General features: G+C 35.9%; 1 protein-coding gene across 2 annotated transcripts in view; it reads left to right on the forward strand.

The window, feature by feature from the left end:
- The window catches only part of Itpr2 (inositol 1,4,5-trisphosphate receptor type 2), a 479802-nt gene that overhangs the window by 235761 nt on the left and 220338 nt on the right, over positions 1–23703 (forward strand). For both annotated transcript variants that reach the window (XM_077799170.1, XM_077799171.1), the window contains 3 exons: positions 5175–5303; positions 7205–7325; positions 22025–22215. In XM_077799170.1, the coding sequence (XP_077655296.1) occupies positions 5175–5303; positions 7205–7325; positions 22025–22215 (441 nt within the window). The remainder of the gene's footprint in view (positions 1–5174; positions 5304–7204; positions 7326–22024; positions 22216–23703) is intronic.

Raw genomic sequence — 23703 nt, forward strand, 5'->3', positions numbered from 1 at the left:
ATTTTTCATCAAATAGAATACCTACTAAGTGCAGAAGTGCTGTGTGTGTAGTGGTAAGCACGACAGATCGGTTCCTGGCATCCGAGCATGTGAATTCTAATTGTGGAGACAGTTTATTAATTGCTTTTGCCCCAGAAATCTCCACGGTTGCTTCCTCTTTCAGTTCTTCATTAAAATGAGATGTTATGTAAGAAATGTAAATAAATTGTAATCCTCAACATAATCACCCCTCCTGAAACAATCTCTATACCACTTGCCTCTATTTTCTCTATAGTCTGTTTTTCTTTTCTTGATTTTTTTTTACCACTTCACACGTTCTGTATTTATTAATTTGTCTGCAGAGTGCCTTTCTTGATTGAAATAAGGTCTCTAGTAGACGTCGGACTTTATTTTGTTTAATCAGATATTCGAATTCCTAATCCAATGTTTAGCTTGAATTTAAAAATTCAAGAAGCTGTATGATATGTCATGAATTTCGACAAATATACAGTAAAATTCATGTGGAAATAAAAGAGGACAAATATTTCAAAAGGTGGATTTTGTTTTCCTGGGAAAGGTAATGATGGTGGATACTTTCTTTTCAAGCTGGAAAACACATTACAAACTGAGAATCTTTTATTTCTATGCAGTTGGATTAAGATATTTCGAAAATCCCTGGTGTATATAAAATTTAGAGAGAGATTTAAGTAATTAGTGACATATTGTAAGACCAACCTGAAGCCACCTACGAAGGAGACAAGAAATTACTATTCAATAAATGTTTGGAAGGCAGGTGAGTTTCAGTATGGGGAAAAAATAAGCTTTTTCTGCAAGTTAGGTTACCTACAGCAGCAAAATGCAGATAAAGAGTTTAAAAACTAGAATAAAAATGTATAGACTATAATTTTTTTTGAAGAAGGGAGGTTTTGTGTTCTTTATGTTAAATAAATAGGTCTGATCAAAATAAGTAGTAGGGCTTGAATGTTAAAAATTAGTTTACACAGTGAAACATAAGGATGTAAATATTCTAAGAGTCAGAGTGCACAATCTGAAAAGAGCTTATAAAAGGTCTATTAAACTGATATATAATGTACAGTCATTATCCAGGTTGTTGGAAAGTGGTTTCCAGGGCTTGAGTTGCTTGTATAGGACAGAAAACAGAAATGAAATGATGACATAAAAGTACCCAGCCTTGTTAACAATGTATGAAATACAAAATGAAATAACTTTTAGGTATCATTAAATTGACAAAATAATTATTATAATATGTAGGCGTAGCAGTCTGTTCAGTAGGAAACAAATGGCACACTGTGAGAGGTGTGGGTAGGGTTGAAGGAACCAGGAACTGGAAACAAGACAAAGCTGGTACTGCCTAGGGGCCTGAAGGGGCAGTGGGCAGCACAGTATTCCTGTCAGGGGGCAGTTTGCAGACATGCAAGATGGGCTCCAGTCGGAGGTGGGTCCCCAGAACATGGAAGTCTCAGAAGGGAAAGGGAGGTGGGCATGGGAGCAGAGGTGGGTAGGTACCTGACCTCTTTCTCTTCCACTCTGTGATCTCCCGACAGTGCCCTGCAGTAATGAAACCCAACCAGAACCTGAAAGCTAGAGCTAGTGATGGTAATGTAGGGACATCCTATGTACCCATGATTGTTGATAGCATCATAAATTTATTTAGAGGATCATCCCAACAAGTAGTATAAAACTGTCTACTCACCCTCATTTGACTTGTTCTTGGGTGAAATATACCCAAAAATCTGAAAGTAAAATTGGTAATCTCGCATAATTCTTTGTGATAGCCTAAATAAATAAAAATGAATAAATAAAAAAATAAAAGAAATCACATAAAAGACTAGCAAGAAGGAAATAACTAAGAAAATGATTTGTAATTGTTGGTAATGTATACCTCAGCCCATTCCAAAAATAGATTAAAGCATGATAATACATTAAAATGATGGAATAAATATAGCCTTTTAAAACAAGTTTTTAGGTAATGACAGTACATAGAAATGTTTTATAGGAAATAATGTTATGTCATTAATACATGAAAGTGATTGAAACTTGAGAAAACATATGTAAAACACATAAAAGATAATTTAATGTGATATAATTGTATTTGAGTCATTTCTGGTCTTTGTTGTAAAGAGGTAATAAAAATCAGTAATAGAGAGGACAAGGAAATATTACACTATTTATTAGCTTCATGTCCCCTGAAAATTTCTTAAAAGATTTTAATAAGAAAAGTAGTTTCCTGGGTTTGGGGCTATGACTCAGGAGTAGTGCACATGCCTGGCATGTGTGAGGCACTGGTTTTGATTCTCAGCACCGCATATAAAATAAATAAAATAAAGGTCGAACAACAACTAAAAAATAAATTAAAAAAAGAAAAGTAGCTTCCTACATTTCTTGGCTATTAATGATAATAAAGTATGGGATGCCATTCATATGAGGCAGAAAAAAAATAGCTTGAAAAGAGAATAGGTTTTGCACCATTTTGTAAACATAAGAGTTTTTACTATTCAGGATTTTGAATAAAGACTTTTATCTAGAAATAGATAACTTTTATTACTCTATTGACTGAAAGGGAAATTTCTGGGTGGTGCTTTGGCAAATTTCCAGTTGCAAGTAATGCAGTGTGATAACTCTCATAACTCCAGAGAGTTCCACATGATTGCATGTTGTATCAGGAATGAAGAAGGTCATTCTTGCTGGTTATGCCAGAATTGGTCTGCTACAAATTCAACATTAAGACAGTTTTATCCTCCATATCAGAAAAGTTCAATGTAAAAGCCAGTGCTAGAAAGTTAGCAACAGAACTAAATCCTAATTCATATCCATTTTGGGAAAATCAATTTTATATCAGTTCTGAGACCACATGAAATGTTAATCCCAGGTTAGAGTGGCTCACAACGATAGCCTAGCTCAAAGTTAATGAACAAAACAAAAAATAAGAGTCGTTAGTTATTTTTTAAAAAATTAGTTCATTGATTCATTCATTTCACAAACATTTAAAAGTCCCCTCTTATACACAGTTTCACTTTCTGCAGTTTCAGTTATCTGAGGGTGACAGAAATTTGAAAGTATTAAATGGGCAATTCCAGAAACAAACAATTCATAAGTTTTAAACTGCATGCTGTTCTTAGTAGCTTGATGAAATCTTACACGTCCTATGTCATCTGTCATCCCATGCCCTCTGGCCCAGGATGTGAATCATCTCTTTGTCCAGCCTATCCATGGCATATATGCTACCTACCTGCTAGTCACTTAGTAGATCCCTTGGTTATTAGATCCACTGTAGCAGTGTTGCAGTGCCTATGTTCAAGTGTTGCTCATTTTACTTAATCTTGACCCCAACACACAAGAATAGTGATGCTGGCAATTAGGATATGTCAAAGAGAAGTTGGAAAGCATTTAAGTGAAAAGGTGAAAATAAAATAAGATTGTGGGAGAAGAGAGAGACCATAATCACATAATTTTCATTCCAGTATATTGTTGTAATTGGTCCATTTTATTATGTTGTTGTTAGTCTCTTAGTGCACCTAATTTGCCACTTAAACTTTTTTGTAAGTATGCATGTATAAGAAAAAATATGTATACATGGGGTTTTGGTAGATGAACCATAGTACATGGTTTCAAGCATCTACCAGGGGTCTTAGAATATATCTCTGTGGATAAGAGGGGACTACTGTATTGAACATCTTGTATGTGCCAGACACTATGTTATGTACTGGGACAATAGCTGGATTACATAACTTGTAATTTATTCCCTTTAATTGTACTGTTTCCTACTATAACCCTATGACGTTAGTTGTACTAAAAACCTTTTAGTTCTAAAAACATCAGATGGGTGCCATTTAATAGAGGGGAAAAAATGAGATGGAAAAGGGCTTAGATGCAAACTTGTCCTCTCTCTTCTCCCCCACTCAGCAATTGCTAGCTTTAGCACTTCTGTTTTCTAAACTGAAAACACTGGAACACATGGTTTGAGAAAGGAATTTTTCTCTTTTATGAATTTGTATGAAGAGTTTTAAAGCAATATCAAATGAAATTACATTTACTTATTCTTTTACTTAAGCACCTTATTGAAAAGACAAAAATCACATAAAAATTTGGATTGCCTAAGAACAACATCTGGAACATATGGCCACCATATTTACCCACTACAATTTGTCAACATTTAAATTTTATTTCCCTCTCTGTTTTTCAGTCTCTTCTCACACCCTCTGTTCTCCTCCTTCTCCTCTTTATCTCCATGTTTCCTGTGTGCTTTTTATGTGTTTTTTTTTTAAATCATGCATCTTAGCATTTGTAATTTGTCCACCCTGACACACTTTGAAATTTATAGTTTGGCAAAATGGCCAGTTTGTGCCTCATTTAATCAGATGTAAAGAACAGAGCAGGAAGCAGGGCTGGCCTTTTTTAAAAAATATATATATTTTAGTTGTTGATGGACCTTTATTTTATTCATTTATTTTTATGTGGTGCTGAGAATTGAACCCACTGCCTTACACATGTGAGGCAAGCGCTCTACCACTGAGCCACAACCCCAGCTCCAGGGCTGTCCTTTTTGGTCTGTCTGTAGCTCTAGTTTTGTGCCTTCTTGCTCAGCCTACTCTGAGAAGAATGCTTACAAAAGTACTTTTCCATGCTTCCCAGATCATCTATAGGTGAGAAAGTCAGAATTGTTGGAAAGGGTGTTGACTTTTCTCCTCTGACCTTTCTGGTCTCCCCTCCAGATATTTTCTTTGTTTGCCCTGTCCAGTTTGGGTAAAGTGCATGCAGACACACACCACCATTAATTACATCTACCACTTTCTTATACTTAAGACTATTTCTTCTTTGGCTTCCTCATGTTGAATGGGAGGAAAAGTGTTTTCCAGGAGAATCAACCTTGGGGACTAGGGGACAGGTTGGTGTGCAAGAGAATGGAGAAGCCAATCAAGAATAAGCAGCTTGGATTCTGTGAAGGAATTCTGATCCCTGGCTGAGATGAGTCAGACTTGAAGGAGGAGCTACTGGAAAATGATACAATTTTAGTGGATTGGGGGCAGAAATGTTTCTAATCAAAGCAACTTTAAAAAGGATAAAAATTATTATGGAGAGCTATTTCAGGACAATTTTTTTTAGAAGATTCCTGTATTGAGTTATGATGCAAAGATGGGATGAAGCATACTGAGTTGTTTTGCTCTTCTCTCCAGGTCTGCAACAGCACTACAGACAGGAAGCACGCAGACTTCTTCCTGGAGAAGTGCATCACGGAGTCAGTCATGAGCATCGTGAGTGGCTTCTTCAGCTCTCCTTTCTCAGACAACAGTACCAGCCTCCAGGTAACTGAACCAAGAGCAGAAGCATTGTCACAAGGAATTTGTATTCTTGGAGTAGGAAAAATCTACAGTCTGGTTCAGAAGTTGTTCTCTACATTTCTTTTCTTTTCTTTTTTCTTTCTTTCTTATTTTTTTTTTGTACTGGGATTGAACCCAGGGGCACTTGAACACTGAACCTCATTTCCAGCCCTTTCTTATATTTTATTTCTATACAGGGTCTTGCTGAGTTGCTCAGGGACTCACTAAGTTGCTAAGATTGGCTTTGAACTTGTGATCCTCTTGCCTCATCCTCCCAAACTGCTGGGATGATAGGGAAGTGCCACTGTGCCCAGCTGTTTTCTGAAAAGCATTCTTCTTTCAAATTATCCCTATTTCTGAACCAAACTTTATTTTAAATAAAGAGACCCTATCTTGAAATTGTGTTATTTTTCCTTACTCTATAAGCAGACTGACATCTTTCACATCTATATGTTGACTACACGCCAAGTGTTGAAATGATGACATAGTTCTTTAAATGGATAGGCATTTTAATCCAATAGTTTCACTTTGGACATTTATCCTAAAAGAATTAGTGTAGGTTTATACATTAAGATTTTCATCCAGGTATTTAAAATATTCAAAAATTGATATAAACCTTAAATGTCCACCAAGGGAATAGCTAAATAGATTGTGGTGCATCTGTAGAGTATCTTATTATGTAGCAATTAAAAGTCATGTTTTAAAGGGAAAGTTGATCGATAAGGAAAATGTTTATGAAGTAATATTAGGTCACAAAATTTGCGTTATAATATCATTCTATACTATAGTTTGTGAGAAGAATACATATGCATATACACATAGAGAAACTCAGGAAGTAAATACTACTGACTCTCTCTGTAGCTGCTAGTTTCACATCTGAGGATTCAACCAACCTTGGATCAAAAATATCTTTTAAAAAATTGCATTTTGACCAAACAAATGCATACTTTATTTGTCATTATTTCCTAAACAATACAGTGCAACAACCATTGAGATAGCCTATATATTATATTAGGTATTAGAAGTAATATAGAGATATTTAAAGTATATGGGGGATGTACAGAGGTTGTATGCAAATATTACACAATTTCATATAAAAGCCTTGAATATCTGTGGATTTGTGTTATCTGTGAAGAGCCCTGGAACCACTCCCCCTCCAAATATAAGTATGACTCTATCTTTAAAATATTGTTACTGATCGTCTCCACATTGAAAAATTATTGACTATTTTTATTCCCATGGTTCCCAAATACTCTTCAGTGACTATATATTACTCTTATAAAAACATCATTTCAATTATATTTCTTTAGGGAAAAATTTTAAACAATTTTATAGAAATATAAGAAATTGTTTTATTTATTTATTTTTTAGTTGTAGATGGACACAGTACCTTTATTTTATTTATTTAAATTTGTGTGGTGTGGACGATCAAACCTAGTGCCTTATGTGTGCCAGGCAAGCACTCTACCACTGAGCCATGACCTCAGCCCCATGGAAGTTCAAAGCGGTCTTCCTCTCTATTTGCCCATCATATGAAACCCCACCAAACCAAACCCAAAACACTTTTGTATTTGTACTTGGGAATAAAAAAAGGATTTATAAAAACTGCTTAGGTTCATGTCATTGGCTTAAGAAGTGGCATATTTTCTGATTAAGAATATAGTTAAAATGCAAATGATTGATTTTCTATAGTGTCTGGCACAGTGTGGATCATGAAGTGGGTATAGAATAATGTAGGCTGAATGAGATATATATTAAATAACACTAAAAGTTAAAAAAATGTTTTGCATTTTATTTTGATGAACCTTGCTGATAATGCGTAGATCCCACATGAGGCATGTTAGTGGCTTATTAGTACAACTTGCCTTGTTTCTTTTTGTTTTCAGACACACCAGCCAGTTTTTATTCAGCTGCTGCAGTCTGCCTTCAGAATTTACAATTGCACCTGGCCAAACCCTGCACAGAAAGCCTCAGTGGAATCCTGTATCAGGACTTTGGCAGAAGTGGGTAAGTTCACGGTGTGCAGTTTGACTTAGTTATACACCTCTTGACAAAACTAGACTTTTGGCTAGTAGGCAATAGAAGCATGTTTCCAATTTACAACTCAGTAAGAAAACAGGTATGATTTCTGTAAAGTCGAAGAGCAATGATCAGAAAATGATTCTGAACATCACAGGCTTTTTGAGAGGGGGAATATACTTTTATTTCTAAATTTAAATGTAATAGTATTGTATTTGACACTTAAAGTATAACTCAATAAAATTTTAAAGTCATGGTTTTAGTTGTTGTCTCACATTTCATTGTAGAGTGGGTCTTGTCTATTAATAAACTGACTTACTAAGACTTTGATACAGCAGTAGGATGTTCTGAGTGTTTTTCAGTGTTCTAATTTTGATTGTAATCCATAAGTATTTCTTGAGAGCCTATTAGATGTTGAAAGATTCAGAAATTACAAATGAAGTGGGAGGCAAGGGGATCATAACATTAGAAGAAGAGTTTCTTACAGATCCCTGTGTGAGTGTGCGTGTGTGTGTGTGTGTGTGTGTGTGTGTGTAGGCTGGTTAATGAAGGGTGGAGGGCAGGAGGGAGGAGAACTATAGACGTGGCTGAAATGAAAAAAAGGAAAACAAAGAGGGGCTTGCTCATTCTCGGGTGGTTCTGTGGGTGTTGGGGAGGGCAGTTTGTAGGGTTTCATTGTCTTTGTCGCTACGACTGTTAACATTTCCTGAGCACTTGCCATGTGCAAAGCTAAGTAACTTACATGCCGTCTCTCATTTAGATAGATAGTTTAGGTAGGTTCTTTGACTATTTACATTTTACAGTTAAGGAAGCAGGATTATCTAGGTTGTGTAACTTGGCCAGGGTTATTGTATGCATGCAGTAGATATGTGATAAATGATTTAATTAATGATCATTTTAAAGTCTTTCTCCCATTTGCAATCTGAACTAAGCAATTTTATATTAACAAAATTTAAGGATGGCACCAATTTTAACATGAATAATTTAAAAAGCATTTCTAACCAAGGAAGATCCATTGAAAATTACTAAAACTAATAGACTAGTAATACAATTCACTAAGGTAATTAATTACAGATAAGTATTATACTTTAATGGGTCTTCTGTATACCAAAAAACACACAATATAAAACATATTCACAATAGCCACAATATTGTGAATTAACAATAGCAATGAAAATATTAAATAGTTAAGGGTAAACTTAGAAATACAAGAGAATAAAATTAAACTATCATATTGAGGGATATAATTTTTTTTATAAATGGAAAGCTATACAATTTCTGGATTGGAAAAATCAATTGATAAAGATGGGAAAATTCAATTGATAAAGATGCCAGCTTTCTTGAAATAAGCTTATAACTCCAGTAGTTCCACACTTGGAACCCTCCTTTGCACACGGAGCCCACATGGGCCCAGATACCCCACAGGGAAGCTGTCCTCCTGGGCCTGGCCTCCGACACCCTCCTGTGGAGGTGTCTTGCTCGCCATCTTGGCTCCTGCAGTCCAGGCCATGCGCTTGCTATGTGAGTTGTCTTCTTCACCTTACTGGGTCTCTGGTTCTCTGCCCTGTCCCGTGCCTTTACATGCATACCCTCTTCACCTTAACTCCCTGAGCCAGGTCGTTCCCCAGCGTGGACACCATCCTTGCAGACCTTCTACTACTTCTTTTTGGGCTCCAGGGCTCTGGGCCACCATATCTCCTTCAGACTTTTTTTTTTTTCCTGCTCTGTACCTCCTAAATTTTTTATAACTGAGTGGTTCAGAAAAAGAAGGGAAAAGAAGGAAGAGGAGGCCCCAATTGTATTATATCAAAAATAAAAAAAGGACAACAAAACTACCTAATTTTTCTTATTAAAAAGATGTACAAAGTGTCTATAGGGTCATATGAGTAAAATATTAACACAGGTTACCTCTAAGTGGTGGAGTGATAGGGAAATGTGGTTCTCTTGTTCACACTTTTACATAATTTCTGAGTTCCTAATCATATATTACTTTTCAAGTTATAATAAAATAGAAGGGATTTTCATCTGGACCAACTCTGTTAGGACACATATTAACCACTCAAAAGATAATATACGATGGTGTTGATTTTTGCATAGGAATATGTTACCTTATCTGCAACTAGTATTTCTTTCCACTTCTTAAAAAATATATTTTTTTTAGTTGTAGATGGACACAATATCTTTATTTTTATTTATTTATTTTTATGTGGTGCTGAGGATCGAACCCAGGGCCTTATGCATGCAAGGCAAGCGCTGTACCACTGAGCTGCATACAACCCTAGCCCTCTTTCTTTTCCATTTTAAGGCCTTATCTCCCTGTTTTCTTATCTTCCTTTTTTCTTTTCCTGTCTTCCTCTTTCTCTTCTCCTCCTCTCCCCTCACTGTTTATCAGATACATTCAAGGAATGCTGGTCAGCTCACATAGGGCCTAGAGAGCATGCTGTTCACTTAGGAATACAGAGACAGGAACTTTACTGCAATATGCTGTGCTTGTTGCCTGGATTCCAGGCTTAGTGGTGGTGTACTGTGGTCAGATCAGTTCTTGTATAGCAGGATAGCAGGGTTTGGGGGGCTTAAATAGTCACTGAGACTATATTAATCCAAATATATGGTTTATTTCTAAGTTATAAGATTCATTTTCTATTCTGACCACAATCTTAGGATTTAACATAAAAAAATACTTAGTTCCTTTCTGTATGCTATAAAAGCAGGTAGGATAAGAAATATAAAAGATGATGATATATAAATCTGTTGATCAAGATGGATTTGATGACTGGTGTTTCATGTGAAAACCTGTCTTATCTTGCGAGGAGACATGCTTTCTGCCTCTTCCCTGTTGTTCCTGTCCATCAGCACAGTTGCTGAGCTCTGGAAATTCTGTTCTTCCTCTGCATTCATCCCTCCTCTTCCATTTGTTCTATGGAGGCTTTGTTTAGCCCCGATTACTTTCTTTCTGAACCATCGTTTTCCCCTTCTTTCCTCACTTTCAAAATCTGCTACCAGAATAATCATCCTGAACTGAAATCCCCTGAACAGAGTCCCCCACTTCAGCAGCGTCCTTCAGCGTCCTTCAGTTGACTCCATGATGGACCCTGTGTGGCCTCTGCGTCATAAGCCAACCTTTTCCTTATGTTCTCCTTGTGCACTGGTCTCCATAATGCCCTATGTGACAGCAAACTGAAGTCTCTGTGCCGTCCATTCCTCATGCTGCAGCTTTCTCCCGTTGTAAGTTTCTTCCAACTTTCTCTTTCTTCCATTTCCACCATGGACACCTCTCAGCATCTTTTCCATTTCTCAATTTTTTTTTTTTTTGGTTTGAAGTCTTCCATAAAAGCCATTGCTGACCCCCATATCCATTAAATGGACTTTCTCTCATTTGATCATTTACACCTTTTTTTGTGTGTGTGCTTTTCATTTTATTCCAGCTTATGTCATCATAAGTACAAATCTTTTCTCCCTGATTAGATTTTAAGGAGCAAGAAACAAGGAAGCAGCTGTCAAAGAGACATTCATAGAAAGCTATGATCTAGGATGAGGGTGAAAGTCAAGTTCTGCCTTGTGACAGGGAGACCCCATGCTTTTTGGTTGCTGGAGGATACCGTTCATGGAAGGACGTAGGACGAAAATGAAATGCAGTCAGACGTGGACATTCATTGTAGGAAAGGGATTTAAAAATCATTTGACCAGTGATTGAAAACATTTGAGATATTTAGACAAAGAAGAGGATTCTGAGGGGGAACATGGTAATTATCCTCAAACACCAGATTCTTGCAACAGGTTCCTACAGGTAGGGTCATAATCAATATGTGGCAGCTGCAAGAAGTGGATTTCAGCCCTATTTTTTAAAAATAACTGTTTTGCAATTAGTGCTCTGATTCTTCCCTTTTGTTCACCTCCATTAAGCATGAGAACAGTTTCTACTGGTTCCACTTCCAAAATATATCTCTTTTCTTTCTCTGTTAGGCACCCTTGTTCAGATCCACTATTATCAGATATGGAGTACAGAGGAGTCTCCTTACTGAATTCCCCACTTCTTCCCCCATTGTATTGCAATCCATTCCCTCTGCATAACAGTTAAATGATCTTGAAATGTAATTCAGATCCTATCACTCACCTACTAGAACTTCTTGCTGCATTTGAAAATTTGTGTTCCTTACCAGGGCTTATCAAGGACCCTTGACTGAACTTCATCTAGTCCTACCTTTCTTCACCAACCCCTGCCTGATCTCTGCTCCATGCAGCCTGGCCTTTTCTTTCTTTTATTTTTACTATAATTGAAACAGTAGATATTTGATGGCCTTTTCTAACCAGGCTTTTCTTACCTCAGGGCATTTGCATGTGCTGTTCCTGCTGTTTGAATCCTCTTCCCCATGTTGCAACTTGCTTGTTTCCTCTTGTCAATCAGGTCTCATCTCTGAAGCTAAGTGCTCAGTGAAGTGTCCCAGAACAATCCACAGTGTCTTAGTTTCTTCTCACCTTTATCATATTATATGATTTTATTTTCCTCCTAATATGTTTCACTATTTGAAAGACTCTTTTTTGTTTGTTGCTTCTGTATTGTCTGCTTCACCCATTAATGTAGACTATGAAAACAGAGACTTTGCTTCTGGTGTTAAGTAGATAATAAGTATTTGTTGACTGACAATAATCTGTGGGATGGGTATTTTGCAGGTAATGGAATTTAGGCTCATAAAGTTAAATAACTTGACCAATTAAGAAGCTGACTTGGGTTTGAAATCCAAGTTTCTCTGAGTATGCAGTCTATGCCATATCAGTTGCCCCATAAGTCCTATTTTGTGGAAGTTCTAGGATATAAACTAGAACCATCATGATTTGGTTTGCTGGTGTCAAAGGTAAAATTCTGACAAGTTTAGTTTAAAGATTCAATTGATTTTTTTGTGTGATTCTAGAATTAAGCAACATCTCATTCTATAATAGAATACATTTTCCCAACAAGCTGAGTAAAGGTGGAGGCTTTATAGATAGAAAAGTGCTGAGGAAAGCAGAAACAGGGAACAAGAAACAGATTGGTTGTTTCAAAGTTACTTTCCTTAAACAGGGCCCCTTTTGATTGGTTGCTGTGATCTCCCATATTTCTTGGGAAAGTGGCCCATTTTGGAATTTAGTTTGATTATGTGGCAGCTAGCATGAATGACTCCATTCTGATTACTGGTTTTCTAAGACCCAGCAGGAGTTCAGTCCAAAACAGTGGTCTCCTGTAAACTTTGCTTCATAAAAACTTCTGTCTAAAGTTTTTACAACTCAGAACATAGTCAGTTTTGCATTTCAGCAACTCTTTAAAAATATATTTAGGCATTGAAATTTAACACGATTGAAATATGTATGAATTTATAGTATTAAAGAGAACAACGTGTATGTATTCAAAACATGACAAAGTCAAGGGGGTACTTTGTGTCTATGAAGCAAATTTTCAGTGCATTTACAAATTGGTAAGCACATTTCTGCAAATGCAAATATTGATTATAGTTACATTTACATAGCACTATGATTTGTAAAGTGCTGTTAAGTATATTAGCTCAACTCATCTATCATTATCAAAAGCACTTCCTCATTTGTACATCAAATACAAAAGGTAGTGAAAAATCAACAAAAGCAATCACAAACTTAGCACTTGCTTTGCTGAGAGCGGCCAGCACTTGATGAACATTGGACAGTCTGGTAAACTCTGTGATGTGGACATAATTCTTAGCCTAATTTTGTAAATGAGGAAATGAGGTGAGCAAAGTTAGACTACTTGCTTAAGATCATACAGGTGGGAAAGGAGAGAGGTGGGATCTGAACCCCTTTTGGACTGACATGCTAATAGGCATTTGTGATGCTCTATCACAAACCAATTTAAATGAACATGTTACCTGTTTTATACTTGAAGTTATAAGATATAGACCAAGATGGTAAATTAAGCTATACTTGAAACAAATACATAGCATTTTTCAAAAAACATAATATGGTTTTAAAATTGTAGGCAAAAGCATGTATTTACCATGTTAGGTTTTTCTCATAAAATTTTCCAAACTTTTAAAAACGTTTATGAATGATGTGTAGCTGTAGAAATTTTTATTGATAATTACCTCCATTGTTAGACTTTCTTCTGAGTTATATAGAATTTGAAACTAGCAAGGAGAAACAAGTTCTTAAATTATAATAAATACAAACACCCGGATAGTCATTTCATGCAGGTCCTGAACACATTGTTAAGGTAGGGGCATCTTTATCATTTTCTACCCTCAATCCTAGATTAAGGCCAGTGATGGGAGCAAGTAGGGATGGAGACCTTGGCAATACATGCACACATGGTGTTCACTGAGATTTGACAAATATTAAGCCCATGTGAATTTTTAAATGTGCTTGGTCAGTTGCTATTCCTCAGTTTACTTATTCAGATGAAACAGCAGCACATGGTAGAAATGCTTTGAGAAAAAAGTATCCAAAAATCACTGGCATATTATTTTATTTAAGAAAGAATTTTGTTCCATGTGCTTCATAATCTTCAAATGATTTGGGAGATTAATGTTGGATTTTTTGTTGGCAACACAATCTATTTTCCAAATGGATATTCCATAATATATCTTTTACAAATGGTTTAAATAATGAACATAAATCTTTAAGCCAATATTCCCCCTGCAATTTAAACTTGCAAAAAATATTAACCCTTTGAGAAATTCAGTCTCTAATAAGTAAGCCTATTCATTTCAGTGTACTGGGGTCTTAGAGTTGATGAAGAGTTTGACATAAAACACTCCTATGATTCTGTTTTTTATAAACACCATTATTATTTTTAAAAAATTAAATCTGAAGAGATTATAATATCTTCACTTATTTATTAATAAGTTTTCACTTTTTATTAATTCGGCTGGTTTATAATGGTTCTTTATTATCTGAAAGGCATTCTTTTAGTTGGAGGAAACGCACTCTGTTGCTCCCTGTTTCCTGCTCTTGGCAAAGTTCCAGTGCATTGTGGAAATGCCAAACAGGAAATGTGTATTTAATATCTTTAATGTTCTTTACAACATGTAAAGAAATCACAGAAGAAAATTAAGTGCATTAGCTGTTATAAAGTTCTAGAGCCTGACAGAGTGCCCAGAGTACAGTAGGCAGTCTATGAATATTTATGGCATGAATAAAATAAAGGATACAAATAAATGATTGAATATCCCACTCTTGTTGTTGACTGCATAATATCCCATTATGTGATTATATTATAATTGATTTTACTTCATTGTTGAATATTTATATTGTTTTCAATCACTTTGCACATGAAAGAGAATAGGGTAAATACCTAGGAGTAGAATTTCTGGAATATGTTAATTTTGATAGATATTACCCTCTATAGAGATTGTTCAGTTAACACCCCCAGCAACATAGGGGGGTGTCTTTATCCTCGATAATACAGCAGGTTAGATTTTTGTCAATCTTAGTGAAAATATGCTTATAGTTTTAATGTGTGTTTCTCTTTTATGAGTAAGAAAGAAAACCCTTCCACAGGAGTGAATCACTAGTATTTCCTTTCCTGTGACCTGTCACTTCTTGTGCTTTGATTATTTTTCTAGTGCTTTTTTCTTCATAATTTATGTAACCATTTTTATATTAGAGAAATGAACTCTGTGACTATGAGAAATGTTTTTTTTTAATTTTTCTTTTTGTTTTGTACTGGAGGTTGATGCCAGGGCCACTTAACCACTGAGCCACGTACCCAGCCCTTTTTATTTTTTATTTTGAAAGAGGATCTCACTAAGTTGCTTAGGCTGATCTCAAACTTCTGATCCTCCTGCCTCAGTCTCCTGAGTATCTGGGATTACAGGTGTGCACCACTGTGCCCCGCCAGCTGTTTCTTAATTTGTCATTTGAATTGTTTTATTTTTGGCACGCAGAATTCTCTTTTCTCTTAGTTTTTTAAAAAGGTTTTCTTTCATCTTCAGAGGAGGCTTGATCAATCTGTTTTTTTTAATTTTTCGTAAAGAATTTTTATGGTTTTGGTTTATCTGTATTTAGGCTGTTGCTGGTTGAAATTTTGAGCTAGCGGGAATACATCTAGTTGCAAGGTATGTGGTGTGGAACAACTTTAATAAATTCAGATAACTAGTCAGGTGTTCCACTATTAGTTCTTGAGTAAACCATAAAAACTATATACTTCGTTCTGTTTGCAAATTAATTGAAGATCCATCCTACACATTTAATATCTTTTATGTTCTGTCTGTTTAAAAACATAGTACTTCAGTATGATTTATCCTGGACACTTTGACATGATACAGAAAGGAACATTGCATGTTCCTTGCACACCTCTGTTGTCATTCTTATGGGCCTGTTCAGTGGTGCCTGACAGCCAACCTGGTTTTCTAATTAATGCTTACACTTTCTGTTGCCTTCCCCTTACCTGTCAGTTTATCTATCTGAGCATTTTTCCCTTAGCATCTATCATTGCATTGGTCTGGCAGATACCATCAGTAATTCTACCTAATTAAAAAAATTCACATAATATGCAATATTTAATGAATAATAATTAGAAATGGATTTTGATTACATCTTAAAATTACTGAGAAAACTTGTCACATCCGGAGAATTTTCAGGACCTATAAGCCTAATTAGAAGGTTAGCCTACTAATAAAAATAACTATGAATAAAGATAGCTCATTTTAGACAACTAGCTATATCTAGGCAGGGCTCTAGGAAAGATAAATGCATTGATAATAGTCCATCTTCTCTCCCATTAGTTTTTAAAGGGCTTCATATACTTGCTCTCTGACAGTGTGCCCTTAACAAGGTGGTATCTCAAGTATGCTCTAACTTAGAAGAGAAATAGAAGTAATTCTTTTTTTATACATTTTAAACTTTAACATGACCCTTTCTATTAAAGCACACAGTTGGAGCTAAGACTGTAGACCTGAAGAATGGCTGGCTATAATAAATTCATTAGCTCTTTCTTACTGCTAATTCCAAGAATATGTCCTAGCTCACATTTCTGCGTACTATATATCCCAGAATTTTTCTAACTTAATGAAAGTAGTCTCAGTTTGGATCATGTTTTTGTTCTGTTTGAAAAATAGTGCTCTAGTTAATTTTAGTATTTCTGTAAGTGAGATAGTGAACCAATTCTTTTTTTGCTATTTATAATTTTCTTTTCTGCTTAATTTTTTGCTTTAATCTTAAGCAACATATAGAAAGCTAAATTACTATTGTCAGTTTTGATTTCAGATTAGTACTTATATTATTTTGACAGTGGAGCAGATCTATTTCAGACTGTCTTTAGAAATAGTTGTGCTTTCACCATGCTTAAAAACATGTTATCACTATCTAAACAACTGACTTATGTTAAGTCCACTACTCTTTCCATTAATTGCATAGTAGATTTTCTTTTATTGCCTAGGAATTTTGATTTAGTGACTTGTTAGTGTTTTCTTTAAGCATGAGAAAGTAGTATATTTTATCTGGTTAGTTTATATTGTGGAGTTTATGCCAAGATAGGAAAACTGAATAATATTAGTTAAAGTTGTGTAGTTGGGGGAAACCTTTCAACTAAGTTTGGAATAGTGGTGTCTCCTCAAACTGGCTAGTCCCTGCTGCTAGCCAGAGAGGAATATTTAGTAGTAGCAATTTACAGAAGATTTTGGGGGTGAATGAGATTTTTCTGAACTCACTACTAAAAAAAACCCACATTGTTCATAACAGAGGCATGGCCATTGGACTACATTTCTGCTAGTATCACTGGAAAAATATTAATTGAGCACTTCTTTGTATAAATCACATTCATAGCAACCATATTTACTTGATGGTTCATTCCATCAATGAGCAATGTAAGCAACTCCTTTATAAAGGGGAGATAAATCCATACCCTCTTCTTTTGTTTAAATGTTAGTGAAATTTGGCTATAACATGCTTTGATCAAAACTAAGGTTTATAATTTTTGTTGCTTAGAAATAACGTAGAGGCAGCGTTGTCTTCTGTTTGTGTGTGTGTGTGTGTGTGTGTGTGTGTGTGTGTGTGGTATTGGGGGTTGAACCCAGGGCCTCACACATGCTAGAAAAGCACTTTGCCACTGAGCTACATACCCAGCCATTCTCTTTGACTTTTTTGACTGCTCAGAGCAAATACAGCCTATGTGTGAAGCAACCAGAAGAGGAAGAAAGTCTTGCCAGGGTGGGATCATTGTGCAGGATCAAGCATTTATAAAATTATGTGCTACTTGGTGCTGTGGAGGTCGTCTTTTAGCTGGGACAGAAGTGCAGTTGCACTGCTTTGTGTGAAAGACATGAACAGAGGTACTGTGTATTTGGGAAAGGGAAACTGAGCAGGAATAGCATTCTAGTGAATGCTGGCACAGTCTGTGCCAGGATGCAGAGGGCTATTTAAGATTCACTTAGAGTTATTAGTATTCTTAAGACTTCAGCCTGAGTTCTTACCTAAACTGGTAATTGTTTGTGTGTGTGTGTGTGTGTGTGTGTGTGTGTGTGTGTTGATAGTAAAAATTGTCTATTTCCAAAGGGGTTTTTGAGTATCTTCCAGCTTTGGAGAGTTTTCACCAGTCTCTTCTACTATTGTTCCTTTCCTTTCATTGTATGAAGCAAGCCAGATTGTCTGTGTCTGTATCTATCTATGTATGTATCTGTCTCTATCCAGTTTCTTTTTAGTTCCTCCTGCCTATTTTCATTAATTTAAAATAAGTGTTCTGGTGACTATCATTATGACTTTAAATATGATCTTTATATCTCTGTTTCTTGATTAAACAGCTCAAATAATGTCTATAAGTTTCACACTGTGAGAAATGAGGAGATTAACATACATCCTTCAGTATCTCTTTTCTTCTACTCTATATTCTAATTATTGCTTGACATATTATTGATTTTCTGTTGTTATGATTTGTGATGCTTTTATTCTATTTTGAAATACAAATAAATCATATAGGCTGATAAACATTACAAATAAATGATTAGAACATACAAATTATGATGTGTAAATATTTTTAGTGTGTAACCATTTGAAATAAAAATGTAGTGCTGAAATATTAAAAACTTTTCAATTGGAAGACAATTTCTTAACCATTAAAATCTATCTAATGAATCTTTTAAAATTTGTTTCTAGCCTAATTGTCTTCTTCGGATTCGTAACCAGTTGCCATAGTTTCTTATGTTCATGTTGACATTTCCTTGGATTCCCTTCTCATTTTTTATGTAATTTTTTCTTAGGTTCAGTGAAGAATTTCTGAGCCTTTACCTATTCTGGAACATTTTATGGTGGATTCACATTTGATTTTTAGTTTAGATAGATATAAATTCTTATTTTCAAAACTCATTTAATCTTTAAAGACTGTTGTAGCATTCAGTGATATTAATGGGAAATCTGGTGCCAATCTGATTCCTTTTAGGAATTCTCTGTTTTTCCTCTGGAAGTTCTTGAGATTTTTCTCTTTATTCTTGACTTTTGTACTACTTTCTATGGCTGGCCATAATAAATTATACACTGAAAGTCTTAAAACAGCAGAAACTCACTGTCTCCCTATCTGAAGTCAGGGTGTGGGCAGCACCAGGCTCTCCCCAGGCTCCAGGGAAGGATCTCTCTGCTTCCTGTGTTTGCTGACAGCTGTTGGCTGGCAGCTGCGTAAACCCAATCTCTGCCTCCATCCTCACATGGCGTGCTTTCCTCTGCGTGTCTCTCTATCTCTTCTCCCCTTCTTATGAGGACACGAGCCAAATTGGATTAGGGCAGATCCTAATTCAGGATGACCTCAATTCAACTTGATTATATCCACAAAGACCCTATTTCCAAATAGGGACACGTTCACAGGTATTGATGATCAGAACTTTCAGGTATGCTTTTGAGGGACACAGTTCAAACTATAACCATCTTCTAAAATGTTGCCAAAACATGATCAGTGTACTTAGTGATCCACACAGTGGGCCCTTTTAGTTTGGAGATTTGCATCTGTCTTCAGCCCATGGATATTGCCTCCAGTTTTTTTTTTTTAAATCATTTCTTCCCTTCCATTGTGTCTGCTTTTTCCTTTCTGGAACTTAGACCTGTTAGGTACATAACTTCCCTGAGTTACACTCCCAATTTCATTATCCCTTGTTTTATTTTCCCTTTTAATCTTTTATGCTTTATGTTTCACAAGATTCCTTGACTTCCTTTTCAAGATTACCAACTTTGTTCCTATCCTTTTCTTTTCCATCTGGTTTTTGAAGTTTTTATTTGTGAATAATACACACACACACACACACACACACACGTGGTGTTGGTGGTGATGGTGCTAAGGAACTCAGGGCCCATGCATGCTAGGCAAGTGCTGTAACATTGAGCTATATCCCCAACATTTTTTGTTTTATTTTGAGACAGGGTCTCACAAATTTTCCAGGCTGGCTTTGAACTTGCAGTCCTCCCACCTCAGATTTCTGAGCTGGGATTATAGGCATGCTCCACTTTGCCCAGTTACGCAATCATATTCTACTTGCCAAGATGTCATTTTTTTCTGATATTTTGGAAGTAGTATGTGATCAGATTTTTCTGAGGACAGTTATTAGAACTATGTAAATTTTTTTTCTCTCCTTGAATCATCTCTGTTTTACCTGTGGTCAATTAGTTATTCTTTTTTAAAGTTTATTCCAATTAGTTACACATGAGAGTAGAATGCACTTGACACATTACATAGAAATGGAGTGTAACTTCTTATTCTTCTAGTTGTGCATGTTGGAGAATCACACCATTCATGCAATCATGTATTCACATAGGGTTGTAATATTTGATTAATTCTACTATTATTTCTACCCCATATATCTTCTCCCACTCCCCTTCTCTCTATATAATCCAAAGTACCTCTATTCTTCCCTACCATCCCTCTATTGTGGGTTAGCATCCACATATGGTTTTTTAGGATTGACTTTTTTTCACTTAGCATGATATTACCCAGTTCCATTCATCTACTGGGAAATGTCATAATTTGTTCTTCTTTAAGGCTGAGTAATGTTTCATTGTATAAATGTACCATATTTTCTTTGTCCATTCATCTGTTGAAGGGCACCTAAGTTGGTTTCATAGTTTAGCTATTGTGAGTTGAACTGCTATAAACATTGATGTGGCTGTGTCACTGTAATATAATGATTTTAAGTCCTTTGGGTGTAAACCGAGGAGTGAGATAACTGGGTCAAATGGTAGTTCCATTCCAAATTCCTCAGAGAGGAACCTCCATACTGCTTTCCATAGTGGTTGCACCAATTTGCAGTCTCACCAGTAGTGTATGATTGTAACTTTCCCCCCACATCCTTGCCAACATTTATTGTTGCTTGTATCCTTAATAGTTGCCATTCTGACTGGAGTAAGGATCCATGGTGGTGTGTTCATAATTGTGGAGGTCTGTAATGATTGGCATGGCTAGCTGGCATGGTTTTTCATTGCAGTTTGAAGGGTCTGTTTCTCTCAGAATCCTTGTATAAGTGATGGAACTGACCTGGAGTTCTATGAAAGGGGCTGAAAAATCATATGCAGACTTTCCCTTAGGGTGTGTGTGTGTGTGTGTGTGTGTGTATTTGTGTGTGTAGCCAAAAATAGGCTGAACATCCCAGCAAGTGTTAAAATAAGGGAGCTTTGCTGGGAGTTGGAGTCTTCAATGTATTTTCTCTCTATTGGACCTGCCTTTTCTCTTTTCCTCCTATCTCCCCCTTATCTGATGATCTTTGGAGTTGCTTCAATCTCTGTTCTGCTCCTTGGTCAAGTCCTAGCACCTTTGTTAGGTGTTCTTTCTAGTTAGGTACTCTAATTTCCTGAAAGAACATTGCTCCATTTCTCCAAATGTATCCTCTGGGTAAAAATTGCTGCTGCCAACTTCTCTGTTTCTGTTAATCACTGGATGGAGGGCCTTACCTTCCTTGCTTTTCAAGTGTGATTCTTTGATGAGTTGCCCAGATGACACTATCTTCCTGATACACCTTGTATGGGTTGACTATGCCCTTAGGAAGATCTGTTCTAACTCAGTGCTCTTGAAGGACAGCTCCCATTCCTGTTTGTCTGATGGAGCAATGCCATTCTCATTCTATCTTTCAGAAATGCCTCAACATTTCCTTTTCTTTGTGGCAAGCATTCTCATTTTCCAGTGTTATTGTGATATAAGTCTTCAAAATGCAAATTTCAGGGGATCTTGGGGGAAAAAACATGTACTATGGGTCATCTTCCAATATAGATTTTTTAAATGGTTTTTCTTTATTTCTACTGTCAGATGTATCACATGCAATTTTGTGTGCATATGTACGTGTGTGTGTACGCACAAACACACACACACACAGACACATACCAATTAAGTTAATGAATGAATTGGCAGAATTTTACCATGTGTTTTCTGTCTGCTGTCTTATTTCCTTTGACATCTGGAAAGAAAAAAACTCTCCATGGCTTTTATATAATGTTTTCCTGTGTTGATACTGTATGAAGTGTGTTTTAAAGATTAATCACTGGGAAATCAAATAAATTCTTGAATGCTTAATGGACCCACTTTACTCATTGGTCTGAAGAATTGAAATATTTTTAGGTTAAAAGCTGTTGTAGTTATTTAAAATGATTTAATTGTAGAGTTTAAGAATTTGCTATTTTTCTTTTTTATGTGTTTTATGTTCATGTAAGTATGGGGATAGTTTATAAGAGGCTTTAGTCAAATTAAGAGGAAACTATTTGAAATCTTTCTTTTACAGCAAAAAATCGTGGGATTGCCATTCCAGTGGATTTGGACAGCCAAGTCAATACTCTTTTCATGAAGAGTCATTCAAATATGGTGCAGAGAGCAGCCATGGGTTGGAGACTCTCAGCTCGTTCTGGACCACGCTTTAAGGAAGCTCTTGGAGGGCCTGCTTGGGATTATAGAAATATTATTGAAAAGTTACAGGTACAATGAAAATATGAAATTACATTAATATTTTATAAATTATAATTTTTTAAAGATGAATTTCACAAAGAAGATATGGTTGAAAATATTCTATTCTTTTTGGGGACTAGGTTTTATTTTACAACTCTCTACCACACTACCCTTTTAAATGCATAACTTTCAGGTAAAAGTTGTGAGTTATTTTTTAGTGACTGTACAGTATTTAATATGTTCTAATATTGTAGTAGTGAGTAGTGATTCTTTTTTTTTTTTTTTTTTGTACTGGGGATTGAACTCAGAGGCACTCTACCACTGAGCCATATACCCAGCCCTATTTTATATTTTTATTTAGAGACAGAGTCTCACTGAGTTGCTTTTGTTGAGGCTGGCTTTGAACTTGTGATTCTCCTGTTTCAGCCTCCCAAGCTGCTGGGATTACCAGCATGCACCACCACACCAGCTGAGTAGAGATTCTTGATATCAGAATAATAACCATAATGCCAGTACTAAAATTGGTAAAATAGTTGACCATATAGATTTATATAATAAATTAAATATCCATAACCTTGCTTCAATTTCTCCCTATTATTGTATAACCTTTTGGGCAGAGTGATCCAAGCACCTTTATTCACAAATTACTTGCATAGAGTCTCACTCATGCTTTTGGTCTGGACATTCTGGGATATTAAATGAAAGACATAATGTATTAGTTTGCCAGGGATGCTCTAACAAAAAACAAAAACCAAAACCATAGGTAGGGTGGCTCGAATAACAGAAACTTATTTTCTCACTGTTCTATAGGCTAGAGGTTCAAGATCAAGGTTTCAGTAGGCTTGGTTTCTTCTGAGACTTCTCTCCTTAAATTATAAATGGCTAATTTCTCACTAGGTCCTCACATGGTTTTCTCTCTGCATATGTGCACATTTGTGCCCCAATTTCTTCTTGTTATAAGGACATCAATCATATGTATCCTTATAACCAATCATACCAATCATATGTATCCTTATAACATGTATCCTTGGATTAAGTCCCGCTTATATAAATTCATTTTATCTTAATTACCTTTTAAAAGGCCCTATCTCCAAATAAAGCCACATTCTGTGGTACTATGAGAAAGGACCTCAACATATGAATTTGGAGGTGATGATTAGGTCATCAGGGTGAAAACTGTATAAATAAGATTTGGTGCTCTCATAAAATAGGCCAAGGAAACTCATTTGGCCCTTCTACCCTGTGAGAACCCAGCAAGATAGCACTCTTGGTGAACCAGGAGGTGGGCCTTCATGCAATGCCAAATCTGCTGGTGCCTTGATCTTAGATTTCCCAGACCTCAAGATTATGAAAAATAATTTCTATCATTTTTAAGCATCCAGTTTATGGTATTTTGTTATAGCAGCCTGAATAAACTAAAACACACGATAAAGCATTTGGATTTTGTTCTGAGTGATGGCAGGTTAAGAGATTTTTAGCAGAGGACAGACATGACTAGTGTATATTTAAAGAGATCTC

Source organism: Urocitellus parryii, chromosome 5 (assembly GCF_045843805.1).
Source record: "Urocitellus parryii isolate mUroPar1 chromosome 5, mUroPar1.hap1, whole genome shotgun sequence".
Taxonomy (NCBI): Eukaryota; Metazoa; Chordata; class Mammalia; order Rodentia; family Sciuridae; genus Urocitellus; species Urocitellus parryii.